Source organism: Acanthaster planci, linkage group LG03, assembly GCF_054643075.1.
Source record: "Acanthaster planci isolate LZ-2023a linkage group LG03, COTS_SCS, whole genome shotgun sequence".
Classification (NCBI taxonomy): Eukaryota; Metazoa; Echinodermata; class Asteroidea; order Valvatida; family Acanthasteridae; genus Acanthaster; species Acanthaster planci.
Window position 1 is genome coordinate 17,682,808 of NC_141779.1, and position 17,183 is coordinate 17,699,990.

At 43.7% G+C, this 17,183-nt stretch overlaps 1 protein-coding gene across 3 annotated transcripts in view; it reads left to right on the forward strand.

The window, feature by feature from the left end:
* Window positions 1-17,183, forward strand: part of LOC110991163 (von Willebrand factor D and EGF domain-containing protein-like) — a 66,115-nt gene that overhangs the window by 19,197 nt on the left and 29,735 nt on the right. For all 3 annotated transcript variants that reach the window (XM_087134192.1, XM_087134190.1, XM_087134191.1), the window contains exons 2-4: window positions 8,949-9,112; window positions 12,127-12,361; window positions 15,538-15,597. In XM_087134192.1, the coding sequence (XP_086990318.1) occupies window positions 8,949-9,112; window positions 12,127-12,361; window positions 15,538-15,597 (459 nt within the window). The remainder of the gene's footprint in view (window positions 1-8,948; window positions 9,113-12,126; window positions 12,362-15,537; window positions 15,598-17,183) is intronic.

Below are 17,183 nucleotides of genomic sequence, written 5' to 3' on the forward strand. Positions count from 1 at the left end.
GCAATACGCTAACGTGCGATTGGCTGATTGCGCCGCGCCATAAATTCAATTATTAACCAATTTGTGAATGAAGGCGAAACGGGCGGAATCGCGCCATCCCAGGCGGACTTTTGATTGGCTAGCGGCGCGCCGTTCCATCCATACGTCACACTTCGTTCATTGACGGCCCTGGCGTGCTAGTGCTCCGGTAATTTTCGGACACATTAAAGTCACGTTTTCTGGCCTTCAGCGTGTCAGGCCATGTTAGCAAACGATGTGTTAACATCTACTCCTCGTGTATATTAAATGGGAGGTAATTCATCTGTGTAGCAATCTGTCCTTGTCTGCAGTTTTACGGAACAGCAAAGCGTCAAATTCAAAGGAAGATATCACGAAGCCGGAGGCATTCGAGCAGGAAGTATACCGAGGGGAAATGTTTGCTAGTTTCAGGCCCACGCAAATTAACAACGTCAACATCAAGATTCTGGCTTCTTTACAATTCATTTGTTGCTGGCAGCAAGCCAAAAGCGCTTGGCGGCCAACTTCATGAAGTTCTGGATAGTGGACTAAGGGACCTGCAGCATTCATCTCCTCTCCAACAGACCCGTCTTATTCCTCACTTCATCGGCCCACATGACGTCTGGGATCCATTCAGGGCACTTGCCCACTTTTTAGTCATGCAAAGCTACTGCTCTTCAATTCAGGATACACCATTGCCTTGCAGGCAAACTTTATGTGTCTATTACAGCATATACTACAGAAGTTGAATAGGTAGATGCAGTTACTTTGCATTTATACTGAATGCGAGTGTGTTGTAGCAAAGTACCCCCAGGAATCGAGTGCCGCATATCTTTGAATTTTTCCACACTGTGAACACATTTCAAAAAAGTCAAATGGCCTTGCCAAAACTACTCTGACACTAAGCACTGTGTTGATGAATCGCTTATGTTGCCTTGGGTAACGTGACCCATGCTTGTATCAAACTACTTATAAATCTTATGTGTAATTGTATGACGTGCGCCTTCCGAATTGGGACCCAAAATCCAATTTTCCCAACGAGGTCAACCCGAAATCACGAGGGCAGCCCCCTTGGTCGTGTTTTGCATCCGATCCTTACTTCCTGCTTCCCCTTCACAGTTTTCTTCCTTCCGTCAGCCACACTGTGAACACATTTCCCAATAAACATGCCCTGATATGTTTAGAAATCTCCAGATGCACACTGCCCACTCCATCATGACGGATGACAGATGCTGGTGAGGTTTTTTTCCCCAAAGGTCTTGTACTCGAAAGTCGCGACAAATTTTAAGTATTTTCTTGGTCGCGCGACGCATCCGCCGTGGTCCAACTTGATTCTTTCTCCAGCTCAATTTATCATCATGACAACGGGGTTTCCAGCGAGCCAAGCCAGGATCAAGACCTAGGTCATTCTGGATGGCTAGCGTATTATTAATCAGGGATGAAACCAGGTCCCCTGCGAATGGCCTACATAGTTTGATGTATTGCAAGGGCAGGACGTACCATTTTGGAAGGCGTCCAACCATCACGGCCTCTCGGTGAGCATGCCATACTTCATCAGACGTTGTCCGTGCAATCTTAACTCACATGTTCAACAAGTCGAATCATCTTTATCTTTCACACCTCGCCCGACTTTTTTTTTATCTTTGAGGTGTTTTCGCTGTTTCATCATCTTTACGATCGCTGGGCGAGGAAATAGAGTTCCTGCTCTTCGTCTCGTCCAGTTCCTACAACCTACAGAAGGCCGTGAACTGTATCATTCCTCCCATATACAGTGATTTAGGGGTAGCGGTACCCTTTAGAATGCACGGCTTGTACTCCAAGCAGCAAACTTGTTTGATTTTTCTAGGATACATTTTCTTTGCAGGTTGAAGTAGAAACAATAACTCGTATTATTGCTCAGACCTAATTATGTGTAGGCCTATATGTATAATCGATGCCACTCGCCGAGAACCATTTTCAGGAACCTGTGTTATCTTTATACTGTACATGCAAGTGGGGGACAAGGGGGCTGGGTTCCATTTTCTCGACTCCCAGAAGGCTACACGATGTGAATCATAACCTGAACAGTTTGTTGCCCCTGAGCCCCCTACAGGATTACGCTGATATCCAGGTACCGTGGTCCCACAAGCGGGGGGTACTTGTCCCGAAGATTGTGGGCGTGGACCCCGGGACAACCATCATCCATCACCGATTAAGATCCCATCATCTTCCTTCCATATGGACGTCACTGCCTCTGGCACTAATCAGTCCCGAGTGCAGTGCTTCCTCCTGGGGATGGTGCAGATCCATCATTGTCAGTTTCACCTCTTAGAGAATGTAATTTTTATTCAAAAATGAATTGCATAACGTTGAAAGTGATCGTGTTGTGTCCGTACATTTCTGTATTAAAACACGGGCCTCCATTAATAAAAGCGACGAAAATTCCAAACAGACTGAGACGACGAAGAAGGTATCAACAATATCAGCATGCATGGCGAGAATCCGATTTGAATATATTGAAGCCTGTCAAGTATAGAGAAAGAAAACCTTCAGACTCTAGATGCTGTGGGTTTGGAGGTCGGCCATGGTAATGCCTGGCAACATAAAACTCAGTCATATCCGATGATGATCTCCGAAAGGAGTGACTTGTTCTTTTTTCTGCACGCCAGCTTGGGGAAACATCTTGCTACGTGCACAGTTGTTTACTCTGCACCGTTCTCTAAACATTAAATTTTAAATCGCCATTTTATCTTTCTAGGCCTATATGATTTGTATTCTCCAACATTCAAGTCTCTAAGATGGTTTGACGCGACAATGAAAGTTTTGTGGGATGGTCTGAACAAAAGTTTGGCAAGCATATTCGTCGCAACATCTGACCAGCACATTTTTCCCCTGCCGAAGGAATTCGGGGTGTTCAACAAGGCTGGAGTAAAACCTTCCTCGCGCAGAACGCAGACAAAATAAACAAACCTCTACACCTGATGCAAGTTCTAAGGTTTGAATGTGTTGCGGTAATCACAACAGCTCGGGGTGGGATGTGCACTTAGGTTGCCAGACTTGCCTCTGGTGGCGTCTCGTGCTGGGAAAAAGGGGGTCTCCCTATCCAGAAGGGCAATGAATCCAGATGGAGATATGCGCTTACAGAAACTGTCTCGGGAATTTGAAGCTTCGTGACATCGCTTTATCGCCCTCTCTTCCATCTCATTTTGTACATTATTAATGTTAGATTGCCTGACGACCCGATGAGAAGAGATTGAAATAGGTTTTTCGCAGTCACATTTACGTGGTTTCAGCACATGTAACAACTTTAAAGTGATCTTTTTGAAGTGGAAGGATGGCGTGAGCTGAAGGTGATATTGGAATCTATCCCCACATCTTTACACACTTGCTTGAACAGACGAAGCGCCCAAAACACCAGAAAAACCATGGCTAGTAAGTGGTGAGCAGATCTTTGAAGACTTACTCGCCACAACGTCTACTGCGTTTTTGGGCCCTCCGAGTTAAGTGTTCACGCCCAACCCAGATATGACTCAAACTCCGGACCCATGTGCTTGCTACGGCTGTCGGCTCTTCTTTGTGTTATAGTTGTGAGGATGAAAAAGCGGTCTGGAATCGGCGAGTTTTTGATTACATAGGGTCGTTGTGACAATGGCAAGATCGAATCAGAGTGTTTCACCGTCTGTGTGCTTTCCATTTACCTTCCCAAACGATCATATCTTGGTTTTGTTATACTAACGACTGCAATTTCTTTTTTGATTATGCCAGGTAACGGGGTGCTAATATGTGGGCAAAGCTTTCTAAATGAATAAGGCCTATATAGTCTTGGACTTGAGGCGACTTGGTCATTGCTGAAAAGCCTCTTTTCCTGTTAAAAGAATGCGAGCGAAAGTGGTCCGGCTGGAATACCGGTGCCTTTCTTGTGAACTTTTAACCCACAAGCTCAAATTTGTTGCTCTCTAACCATTCGAAATAGTTAGAATGTGCGATAGGTTCACAACGACGTACTTTCGCCCGCTGTGTTTACAAACATTACCGTTTCTGCGAAAGCGCCGTCCGTTCATTCAAGCGCGTTTGTCATTGACCGGCGGACGACTATTGACACTGTAGTATTCCCACGTGGGTGCCAGCACTACAGTGTAAATAGCATGCGTCGCGCTGTGTTGTCTTAAGGAGCACTATAGTTTGTCATCTCATCAAGGCATCTTGCAACCCCACCGGCTGTCTTGATATGAACACCGCCGTGAATGCGAAGGAGGTAAGCGCCAAGGCTGGTGAGATGGATGCAAGTGACTGGCTGAAGGATCCGTGCGTCGGATGTGGTTTGTATACAAACACGCGCATCTCAGCCCACGCTGTTTGATACTTCGGGTCGGGTGTCGGCTGTAATTGTGTGAATGTCGTGGTGCGTTAATAATGTGTAGGAAATAACAGAGTGTGACTATCATGCGTACCTATGGTGGTTTCGACTCGTTAATAGTTGGACCTTGGACGCGCTCATATACAAATTAACAAGTTAATGCTGTTAAGACATAGGCACGAGACTGTCGACTAATGTCGTAGGCGTTACGATCATTACTGTGACTATCTCGACTTGTCAAAGGGAGGGTCAAGTTTTTGCATCTTGAGGTCTTCCTTCGCATCCCAATTATTTTTCCAATTAAACAGATAACTGTACAGAGGCAAAGCTGTCTGATTTGGATTTGATACAGTGTTAGTGATGTGCCCTTCAAATTCCTTGAGACGATACAGGTCACACTGCATGCCTAGTCCGCTAGGCTCCCACACCGATTCAGCCTTTCATGTCGAAGTCAAACTAAACGTGTCAGTTCCTACAGGAGACTGACCCATCCCCATAGACCCACAACACCCTCATCGGAACCCACAACACCCAGGTAGGCAATCTCCGAGGTCTTGCGAGAGGGAATGCTGTAAGCAATATATAAGCATTCCCGTGGTTACCCACGACTGAAGATTCTTTATAGTCCTGCAATCTCGTGGTGTCCTGGAAAAGGGAACAGAACCAGGTCGGGTCACTTCAAATCTTCTTGGTCCAATAAAGAAAATCGGTAATCTGTGTTCTCTACCGACACTGTAATGAATACTGTACTTCCCGTTACATTTAATGCTTGTTCAAGGCCACTGTATGCCTTTTCTCGAGCCAAATTAGTCAGCCGACTTGCTGCCCAGATGTCGGCACACACAGACTAAATTCCAATCGGTTCAGGCGACGAGGAGGAAACTTACCAGTGAATTTAATAAATCATAATGCCGCTCCGGGTAGATGGAGCGTGAATTTTGAGACGCTGTTTCACTGAAACTCTGATCGACTGCAGTCAGCCGTGGGCGTGGTTAGGGAACTGTAGGGGTGAAGCCAACAAAACGTCTTTACCCTGTCCCGTTCCGACATATATTTTCCCTCTTTCAGTATCTCCAGAAATGTGTAACACCTCCCTTTCACCTGGCAATCTTGTTCACGTGATGTATACACTTGCGCATTCAATTCAATTGACAATTTTGTACGCGTATAGTAAACAAAGTCTGAATATAAAGGTAGACGAACTCCGATGAATGTGAACAAAATGTGGATAAGCATAGCATCGAGACTGGCGGAAAAGAAATCCCAATGGTACATTCTGTCATTGGAGGTTATCATTGCCTCATCAGTCGCAGAGCACTCCACCGAAATTCTCCGCACTTCTAAATGTATACATTCAGTGTGTTGTGTGTTGCTTTTTATTGAGTGTTGGGTAGAACCACTGGCATTTCGGTTGGACGTGTTGGTAGCGGGTCATCGACAAAGGGCTATGGGGGACGTGATAGGGGACTAAGGGTATATTATAGAGTTGGACTATAGTTACATAGATCGCTTCCCGCTCAGAGTTTGGGCATTCATAAATCGTAGTGATTGCCAGGTTGCCACATTCAAAGAAGTGTGGATTTGGATGGGTTTTTTGGGGGGGTATGTTTGTTCGTTTTCATACAAACGCAAGTTGCCCCATTGAATCTTGAATTATTGTGTGAGGATGTTTGGTTCAGTTATGAATGGAAATACTTATTTTTCGCACTTGAAAACACTTGTTTTGTCGGTATTTCCACTCGGAACATGTCCATTCGATCACATGCAGCTTATTGATACCACTATCCATGGTTTCTGTAAAAAAAACGCTCAGTGTTGCTATCAACAAAATAGATTTTGTATACATGCACAGTGTTTTAGGCCAAGCCTTTTTTCGTTGGTTAGTTATTTTACAAAGAGTAATTTTTAAGAGGTGTTAAGTTGCACATGACTGAGAAGACTTTCTGATGTCATTCAGCCGTTTGGCCAAATTCCGAACTAACGTGGTCTCTTACTAGCACACTCTTTCAAAATATACACCTAGCTAAGACGTGAGACACTGAGTTGATTCTCACTTGAAAGGCCAATTGCTCCAGAGCCATGGGACATGACCCATCGCTCCTGAATAGCATCCAGCGTCCCGCGGTTAATCCCCAATTACTTATTGTTCCTGTTTCGGTAAAACCCGATTAGCGCCCCCATCCACGCTGTGTATAGTCAGTAACATGATATAGGCCTATTACGGCCCGAAGATCAAGAACATGTATTCATGGGGGCAGCAATTTTTGACTGTACCCAGGCCTTCGTCGACGAGTCTGTAGTGGAGAGCGGATCATATGCAGGGCAGCCTAATAGATTGATGTATCATGGAGTTACGTTTGGAGACTGGCTGGTTGTTTCCTCCTTGACTTTCTTATCTTTGATGAGTGGTCGGCCATGCGGCCGGGGTGCCAGGTGAGGACTCACAAGCCTCCCAACTTCCTCCAATGTCGCCTCTCATCTCTTATCTCGAGCTCAGATCGATGATGGCACTCCATGGTACATGTGCTTGAGAGAGGCCTGTCCTATCCAACTGTTGAATGCTACTTCTCTCAATACATGTACTTGGATGCTCGCTCCAAGCAAACTTGGAACATGCATGATTTGAACTTTACGGGAATTCACGCGTGTATCACTGTGCTGGCTGGCCAACGCACTTTCCGTATCCATGGGCTGAGAACCTAGACAGCTAAATTTAAGTTAAATGCTGGAAGTAAAATGCACGTGTCGTAATTGCACCATACACGCTCTATACCCCATGGCTCGGTCAATGGGAAACTGGTACAGCTGAACTTGAACTTTACCGGGTTATAAGAGAGGAACTCTCAAATGAAAGGCTCCCCTTGACGTGCCACAGTTGAGTCATTTCGGTATTAAAATGTTAGCATGTGCTCATGGATGTTAACGGCTCAAGTCCTGTATTGGCCAAACTGGCTGTACATTTTGGCTTAGTGGTGAGTTATGGGAAGGTATGGGTGTCAATACCTGTCATGAAGTGCTTGATAGCAGTGTTGACTGGGCTTGTTTCCTGCGAACGGGACCTTTGGCTCCCAAGATGATCAATTTAAGGTAACATGATCAGAAGGTATAGACCCAACGTTTTCCAAATCAGTACACCAATCTGATCATAATCATGCAAGATGTTTTGTGCTGTTTTTAGAAGAGCAAAAAAAAAAAAAAAGAATGATCAATGTTGTGAGAGCTTCCCTTTGAAGGGCCGAAATTGGTTCGGCGATTTGCCACACTCAGACATAAAGTCGATGGATGGGTCTTCAAACTAAAGTGACATCCGTCACGTACATTGCATGTAGGTCACCTGTGATCCACTTTCCCATAAGATACCCCAACAAATGTGCACATTAATTGTGTTTTCAGAATTTCTTCTCTTTGATTTATTTGCAGGATTTTGGTTTTGTCATGTATTACCCATTTTTGTAAAAAATTGTTCTGCATCCTGCAGCTGCAATGCTTCAAACTCAATGATGAGGCTTTAAAAGGGAGGAAATAGTTTCGGGAATGTGGAGGGTGGTTGGACGGGATGGGGTAGTTTCGCAGTATTGCGCCCCCCCCCCGACACACAGCGATACTGTGACAGACAAAAACGATTGGGATATGGCATGTATAATAAGAGTCCATGGCCAGACCAAAATAAATTTACGGATAACCGGATCGACAACCTTGAACCCACGTGTCCCAGTGTGTAAACCATTTGATGTCATGTAAATCTTGTTTAATGTTCCCCAGTCTCAGTAGGGCCTACTGTGTGTGTGGACTGTCCCGTCAAGTACCTGTACCAGCGGGTGTTGACATGATGTTGCGTCCCGAACCAAGGTTGCTGTGCGTTTATTTTAGATGTTCGCGGCCTACTGACCCTGTCAACAATTTAAGGCTCTTTCAAATCAATTTTTAAACCAGTTACGGACGGGACCACCCAGATTTCTCTGCCCCACTGTAATAAAAATGAGACTTCATTCTCTTTCTGTCCAAAGGTTTGATAAGGATAATGACTTACAATAAGTGAGGCTTACAATGTCAGAATTCCTTGCCTAGGCCTGTGGATGAAAATTACACGTGCACCTGATGCAAGCCGTACCACTGGCTGTCGCTCTTTCCCGTAGTCTTGCAGGCTACACTGCCGTACTGAGACGAGATTCGTACGTGGCTCTATCAGCTTGCAGCAGACCTGTTGTGTAGAAGCACGTGGTTGTATTACTTCTCACTTCTAAGGACTGATATTAAAAGAATGGATGACAATGATGGGCTTATAATGTTCACCCTTTCAATTCCATTCTTAGTGGTCCATAAGGTACCGTACAGGAGTTTTTTCCCGGTAGCACAAAATATTGGTTTTGGTGGATTAACTTCTGAGGGCTTTCCGCATTCTTGGTACAATGGGAGCAAAGCTCTTGCATTTTTTTGTTAGAGTTCGAACATGTGAACAATTTGGCACTAAGAATAATTGTAAACATAGTGTAAACCCCATTGGATACAGACAATTGATAAAAACCTGTCCAGGTTGACGAAAATAATAATAATAATGAAAAACTGAAGCATTTTGTGTCCGCTAAACGTTGATTATTTGCTTCTTTTCCCATAGAATGCTCCCCTAGCGGGCACCGGGTTTTGGGCAACCCGTTTCGCAGCGTCTCCTACTCGGCCACGGCGATGTCTGGCAAACTCTGCGACAAGACGCTGGACCGCGGATGGTACCGCTTTCAGATTTTCGGCAAGTACGCCGAGATGCCCACGGAATGTGTCCAGGTGAGTGTCGGCATGACTTCCTGTATAGATCAAGAAAAAGCCGATCTAATCAATAATTGTCCTGAGCGATACGTATCTGAATGCTTCCCCAAGAAGGCATAGGCTATTGAGGATTGCATGGACTGTAGTGACACATACACGCGTCTATAGGAATGTTGCAGCTAGTAGGACGACAGTTTGTCTGGCGGCAATCACGACATTCGGAGGAACCTCGCCTGTCGCTGTTGAATCATAGAGATCATAGCATAGAAATCACAGCAACTTATACAGATCAAGGTTTCAATTTCGCGCGCGTCTTATGGGTGATGCCGATTGTTTACAAGATTCTGTAATAATTATAATTTGGGTTATTTGTTTGTATGCTAACAAAACCGGGTTTACTCTTGTGCAAATCGTGCTAAATTGAAATAAAGCTTGAACTGAATTGATGCTTTGTCATGAGAATATGGTTTCTCCTCCAGAACTGGAAACACCTCAGTAACAAAATGAGTCGTACCCTTCAAGCCAACAGAGTAATGAATATGGGGGGGGGGCGCCATTTTCTTAGCAACAGCGGCTCCTGTGATCGGAACTGAACTGCGCTGGTTCACGAACGACTATGAGAAATGCGAGCGCCACGGTCTTTTCAACCAATCAGAGGGTGCTTCCGCTCGAGGAGGTCTTGAAATATTTTGGTCTCATTTTGCAACCTGTTTGTCTATTGAAAAAGATTACAGGAAACTACACAGGATTACGAGAAAATGTGGAAAAGGAGAATATGAAAAGCGCAATGAAAGGAAACAGTACAGTAATGAAATGCCCAGGGATCGAATATTCGCGGGTCGTGTTTCATGGATCGTTATAGGTGTGATAAAACAAAATGAATCAGTTCCGTCTGTGGACTGTTTATCCCACGGCCCTGCGCAGCTCATCTTGCTCATGTCGAAGTGTAAATAATTCCTTTCTCGCTGACAGAAATATGACTGGATTTTCATTAGCAGCATGCCGTCTGGTATTGATCACATTTATCACGCCGGAAAGACCCCTTGATGTAGTTTCACGGCTGCTGTCTCTCTCGCCGTTGACGAGAAATCACGTGCCTGTTGAAACTTGCACTTTACTTTGCAGTGGCGCTATTGTAATTGGTTTGGAAATGCAAAAAAAACCTCACATTTCAGAATAAGTCTGTCATCACTGTCGTGCGTGAACTCATTTCCAGTCGGAACTTGGTGTAGCATCGTCTTGGCCGGTAGGTCGATGAAAGGAATGATATTAAAAAAGCTTGGATCTTTTCAAAAAAGTCACACAATTATCGTGAGTACTGATACACTGTTCGTGTATTTGATGTACGGTAAACATTAACGTTCCTAACGTCCAGCCAGAAAGTGTACAACTCGATATTCGATCGCTAGAAAAATGGTCAGTGTTGCCATGTCAGTATCTTGGAATGTCTGCTTGTGCTCAACTAATGCGGACAGATTTCAATAGTGTTGCACTTTACATTCGGTGATAGGGTTGACTCTTTTGTCGGAGAAATCAAAGAGAAAATAGGAAAATCGCTGAAACGAGTAGCCGCAAACCAGACTAGTGCCTCTATCAGAGACACTTTCAAAGTTGTCATTGACTGTGAGGCCCGTGAAAATGAATGGAATATTAAAATTTGGTTTTGGCTTCGTAACACGAGCCAGCCTTTTTTGCCAAATCATAGCCCCCCGTGCAATGGAAGTTGCATGCAGTGGATGCGCGTGTCAACGGCCAAATCGCCCGTGGGCGGTGCTGTAACTTAGCAGCCATAATGCGATCCTCGGAGTGTTGTCCCATGCACCTTTCGCTAGATCACGTACGTGACCGGCTTATGGTGAGGCACTTGCCGGGCCTTTTGACGGTGTCAAAAGTTGACGTTTCTTGTCGCCAAGCAAAACAAACTGAGACCGAAATATTTGACATATTATCCGTCGCCGGTTATTACTCCATGCAAGGTGCACTTCACCGAGACGCCGTTGTCAGGGGAATTATTGTTTTGTAACAAACCACTTGATACGCCTTGGTCCCGAAAGCTGGTTTGTTAACTTCCGGCTGGTTTAGGCGGTTTCCACTAATAGGGAACAAGAGAAAAGAACAAATCCCCTTATCCAACTGATTCTTGCAACATAGATCAGTGAACTTCTAGGAAATGTTACCCGCACTTACCACCCACTAAAACATGGTGCGGTGACACGCCCCCCTGTAGTTTGTCTCGTTAATCTGTACAGTTCCACTCCTCTCCTGTCGGACATTTTTGCGGCACTGCTCCGCAAAGTCCTTATCCCAAGCATGATGAATCTGTATCAAGCACCGATGATTCAGCGCTGACAGATCCAGTATCTCGCCATCGGGCTAATAGGAAACGTGCGAGTAAATTAAACCCAGTTTATTGTTGTATGTCGACTAGCCAATTTAATACACAAATCGTTTTCTTGTGCTTTATCCGAGTGAATGCGATACCTAGGGGATGTTTACGTCCTCTGTCACTGCCAAATCCAAAGCATTTTGACATAGGCCGATAAACAGAGGGTTCTACAGATGTGTAAAAACTTTCGAACGTAAAATACATGTACAAAACTTCACTTTTGACCATAAAGCCAAATTTCCCACTATCAAGAATTTGAAGAAACGGCACCGTGGCTGGGCCAGGTTGACCATTCTTACTGTTCTAAGCAACAAATTGTTCCCCGTCACAGAATTTATTGAGTTCATTTAGTCTTACTTCATGGCGTCGATTTGCAACTTTGCTGATTTTCGTGGATTTTTACCCAAAACCTTGCGAGCAGAGGAAAAAGAGGGCGTGGCAGCTGTTAAAATGAAGAAGGTTCTAGCATTAGATATCGAATAAGGGGTCAACACTGTGACTAGCATGTTAGAATTGTTTATGATGAGGAAAACAAAATTCAAAGAAAGGAGCAAATCTAAAATGTGTACAGACGAGAGAGGGCGCTCTTAACCCATGCAAAGTGGCATTCTTAAAGAGTTTCTCTTGTTTAATTTTTAATAACCAGGTGAGCCAGTGTGGTACGGATGCGCCCATGTGGTTAGACATGGGAGGCAGGAACCATCCACCACCAGGAGAAAGCGCCAGGCACGTAGCGTGCGCCGCATGGGGTCTGGGTACCCAACGCTCCCAACAGGACTGCTGTCTGTATTCGTTCCCCATCACCGTCACCAACTGTGTGGACTTCTTTGTTTATAACCTACTGCCGGCACGAGGTTGCAATATGGCCTATTGTGCAATGGGTATGGGATTTTTGTTTTTAATAACAGACATTTTCTGTTTGACATGCTCCTCGTGGATCATTTCATACCGATTGTGTAGGCCTTGAACCAGTTATTGATTGTCAAAGCTGCATTGAGAGGATGTACGTCGTTTCTCTCATGCCATTAGACAGAAGTCAAGATTGACAATGTCGGTAAAATCACCACCTGAGGGACCCTTGGCGGGTGGTAGGCTGCATTTTCACATAAAGAACACCAAACTGTATAGACGGTTTATCAGCAAATAATTGTGAGGGAGTCATTTACACCTCCACCATTGTAAAACCGTGCGCCTTGAAATCCCAAAGAAAGGGAGAAAAACTTGGCTATCAGACCTCTCACGCTTACATTTCTGAGGCTCCCAACCCACTAGATATAGCATTCCGCCTATCCCATGTCCTGTTTTTGGCAACAGATATGACAGATTTTTACGTTCCTCCGGGGAGTGGTCCATGGATCAGTTTCAAGGACCGTGACCACGTTAAATGTGTCATTGGCCTATACAATTTCAGGACGTTGGCAATACTGGAAACAGAGTTCCTATCATCGTGTAGAGGTATACACAGAGAAAATGAGTACATGTACTATGCTTTTCTTCGAGTGAGTTAGATATCAAAGGTTCAAACGAGCATATAAACTGGACAGCAAAGGAAGCTTGCCACTTCTGTCAAAGGCCACACATAAAAATTCACTCCATAGAAATAAACATTTTTTGTACACAGGTATGCTGCAATACCCCTTACTAATCACATGCCCAAAAGCAAGTGATTATCTTTATAACAAAGAAGAAATTGACATGCACAGCAACTTGGTTACTGAATCAAAAGTCACAAAATGTAACAGAATGAGCTGTAAGTTTTACGCAGAAATCAATGCCACAGGACGAAATAAAGAAGTCACAATCATTACTTTTCAATTATGTGTATGCATAGTCAGTAAGGATGGCATCTCTATACAGAAACCACTCATGCACATCATTTTGACAAAACAGGTGTTCACTTTGTCATTGGTTGTTTAAAATGTTGTCCATTCATGGGTCATTTTTGCTTGGTGGAGAGTGCTTTTGTGTGTGACTTTTGATTCACTAACCAAGTTGCTGTGCATGTCAATTTCTTCTTTGTTATATAGATAATCTCTTGCTTTTGGGCATGTGATTAGTAAGGGGTATTGTAGCATATCTGTGTACAAAAATTGTTTATTTCTATGGGGTGAATTTTTATGTTTGACCTTTGACAGAAGTGGCAAGTTTCTTTTGCTGTCCGGTGTATTTGAAAAGGTTTGAATAAACTCTGTCAAATGGAACCTTGATATAAAAAAGGCAAAAACACCATTGTAACCTTTGAAGTTGCTTATAATCACAACTGAAGTGAGCCAAATTTTTTGGCTTTCGCAAACAAACGAATATCGGTTAACCGAACTTTCGCAGTAAAGTTTGCAAGTCTATAAGCGTGAATGAAACACGACCGTGATGGATTGAAGACTGCTACTTGAAGGAATCTGTTAGACCTCCCAGATACTGCTGGGTCTTTATTATGCCAACTTACCACACCCAGCAACCAATTGCCTTGTGAGGAGACAGACTGGACCTCATCCCTTTGAACCTTTGGAATTCTAAATGGTCCGGAATCGAGGCCAACAGAGAGCACATTAATCTTTGGGAGATTGATACCCGTGACAAGTTTAAAACCCCGACTGCGCCATCTGTGGCTACCGTGTCAAGCCCCTATTCTGCCGCATGGACCGGACGACATTCGTGGCATAGTGATCGTTCCGCGATGTTGACCAATTGGGTTAAGCGAAGCCATGATCACTCCTACATCTGTGTCTGTATCTGAAGTCCTGGACCGTTTAGTTTTGAAGAGATCTGATGTTTCAATAGATGACAGTTTCAGCTAAGTGTATTTTTCAAACACAGTGACTGTCCGTTTTCTGTTTCCGCTGGGCGCCGCTCCTGCGATAGGTTTCCAAATAATTTTGAGTTTCAAAGTAAACGGAGTTATGTTGGATTCCTCAGTGGGTACTAGTATGGTCTGCGAGACTAACGTGTGAATTCAAGGGCCATGGAGTGCCTTAATTATAGTAGGCTCAGGATCTGAATGGCATTTTGTCTTTTGCCGAATGGAGAACTCACGCTGAACTCCCGCACACATTGCCCCCTTATGTTACAGCTCTGCGCAACGGGCCACGGACTTCATCACTTAGTAAAAGGACGACTCGATGGTCCCGATAATTTTTGTCTAGACGGAATTCTCAAAAATGATTTCATGCAAAGTGATTGAAAGAATGCCTTGATGCAGACCAGATAGAATGGCCTTACCTCAAAGAGTACAGCCAAATCCCAAAATGGCGGTCTGCATAACATTTGCGGTAACATTTGCCACCAGCTTTTCATTAAGATACTGGGAAGTTTGGGAAATCAAATCATTCGCAGACCGCATATGCCCCCCCCCCAGCTGGTTAGGGACTGTCCGCTATAGGGGGCTGTTAGATTGTATTCCCACTATTTAGTCACAGGATACCTAAGTGTTTCTTTCTGTGGATAGAATCCTGAAGATTGATAGTTCTTTCTTGGTTAGTGAACCTCGATGGACTTTCGGTGGCATAGGGACGTGCTTTTAAAAGTTTGTTTCAAATAAAAAGACATACGCCTTTTGGCGACAGTTCATTTTTAAAGTTTTATACTCTCCTGGGCAGCCCGCTGTGTCTTGTGATTGTCTTGTAAATATTATTATTATTATTGTTATTAAAAAGTCACTCAAGATTACAGAAGGGCCTGTAAATTCTTTTTAAGATTTGGACAAAAAAATGGCTTCAGCAGGCACCAATTCGTGCAATAAGAACACCAGGGATCAGTAAAAAAAATCCAAATTGCAAGGTTGCCGTCAATAGCTCTGCTTCTTATAAAAAAATGATTGCGACCGTTTACCTCAGAAAGAAGTCCCCTCCTTTTTATTTTGCAAACTTTTGACCTACAAACCGGTAATTCTGGTACATTCGTTTCTGTGATCCCAGTGTAATCTATACGCAATGGTAAGTCCTTTGTACGGAACAAAATACATGTATGTAACCAAACTGTTGTCCTCAGTCGAAAAGATTGCTTAAAAGTTAAAACTCGATTATTTAATATTTACACGTACCGCACTCTTTTTCATTGACAGAGGGAAGAGAGAAATGTGTGCCAGGGCAGATTTCCCCTGACGGGTTCGCCCCGTGTAGAGGTAAGAAAGCGGTCCACAGTGGTTTAGCAAAGTTTTTTATTTCTGTCAGGTCATGTGGAAGTAGACTGGCTGTCATAATTGCTTCGCGCTTCTATGATGTTTAAATTTTCTACCTTTCCCGAGGTTCACCTTTCTGATACAAGCAAATCCAACATGGCCTCTTAGGGAAACAAGAGACTGACTTTTTAAACATAATGTTGATAGCGAAAGTGATCCAAAAGAGGTAACAGATCACATAACCTCCCACAATTTTTTTTGGCGTCTAGAGATCTTAAACTATACTCAAGTGTTAAAGATTTCAGAATTTTTAATGTCACATATGATTGTCACCTCTAAAGGACAAACCGCAAAACCCCTTAAATGCAATTTTCTGTTCAAATTACCTGATTACGGATAAACAACTCCCAACGAGACGTCAAGTCGTTCAAGGTTTTCGCCTAGTTGGCGTTTTCGTCAAGTAGAGGGTTTACGTTTAACTTACGTTTAACTCCCTGTTATTCATCATCACTATGGCAAGGCTATTGGGTGTTGAGCGCGTTTAATATCACTTAGGCCTATATCCGCGAATTGGCTGCTGGCTTTGGTAATTGTGTCAACATTAACCTAGCACCATTTTCAGTGCGCTGTTTTAATGCACATAATAGTGCTAAGATCACCATTATGCCAAACTCAGGATTTTACCACACCATTTTGACTGGAGAGTTTTTTGACCTTGAAGGAGAGGCCCGTTTGTAAGAAAGCCTGTAGTTTTGTAAGATGAGAACCCAAAGAAGACAACTTCAAGAAGATAGCTTGACAAGTGACACTTACGCAGTGACAGGCATCTGAAGATAGTGAAATAATCCTAACGACACGGGATTAAACCGATAAGATGGCTTGATGTCCAAAAGGACACTGATATCACGAACCCACGTGCCCAAAGGATTCTTATCTCCCTTGGAATTCGATGGTATTTCATAAACGATTAATCTCTTTGCCGGCGATGCAAGGGTGTCATATCCTGCCGTGCCAAGCAAAAAGCCCAACAATTTTCACTTGCGGACCTAGTTAAGCGTGCCAGGGAACCGTAATTGGTTATTAAAGGGGATCAATCGACGTCATCTGTCCCACGGGACCCCCCCGAAATCTGGATCACATTTGGAACTGCTGTCAAGGAATAAAAGCTTACGCTCAGTGTAGTTTTGCAACATTTACTAATTCAAAATATTCTAAGGGCTGATGGCACGGCTACCAGTTTTAGAGGGGTGAGGCGTATACGGAATGACTAGATAACCGACATTGTTTATTTTACTGATCCTTTTCACTTTTGTACTTTTGTTTCTGTATGCATTCTGATTTGTAATTAGTTTGATATTTTTAAATGGGATAAAGAATATTATTGTTCAAATTCCCACACACAAATAAATCAGATTTCCGAATGAGGTAGGCCTACCTATAGAAGCCACTTGACATAACCGTTTCACGTGGCTATGACGCTTATAATTTAGACCACACAAAGCAAATTCAAACTGTGTGGTTGTTGATATACGCGTGTGTAATATACGTTTACTGTGTGTAATTCGTACAAACGTACTGGAAATTTGTTA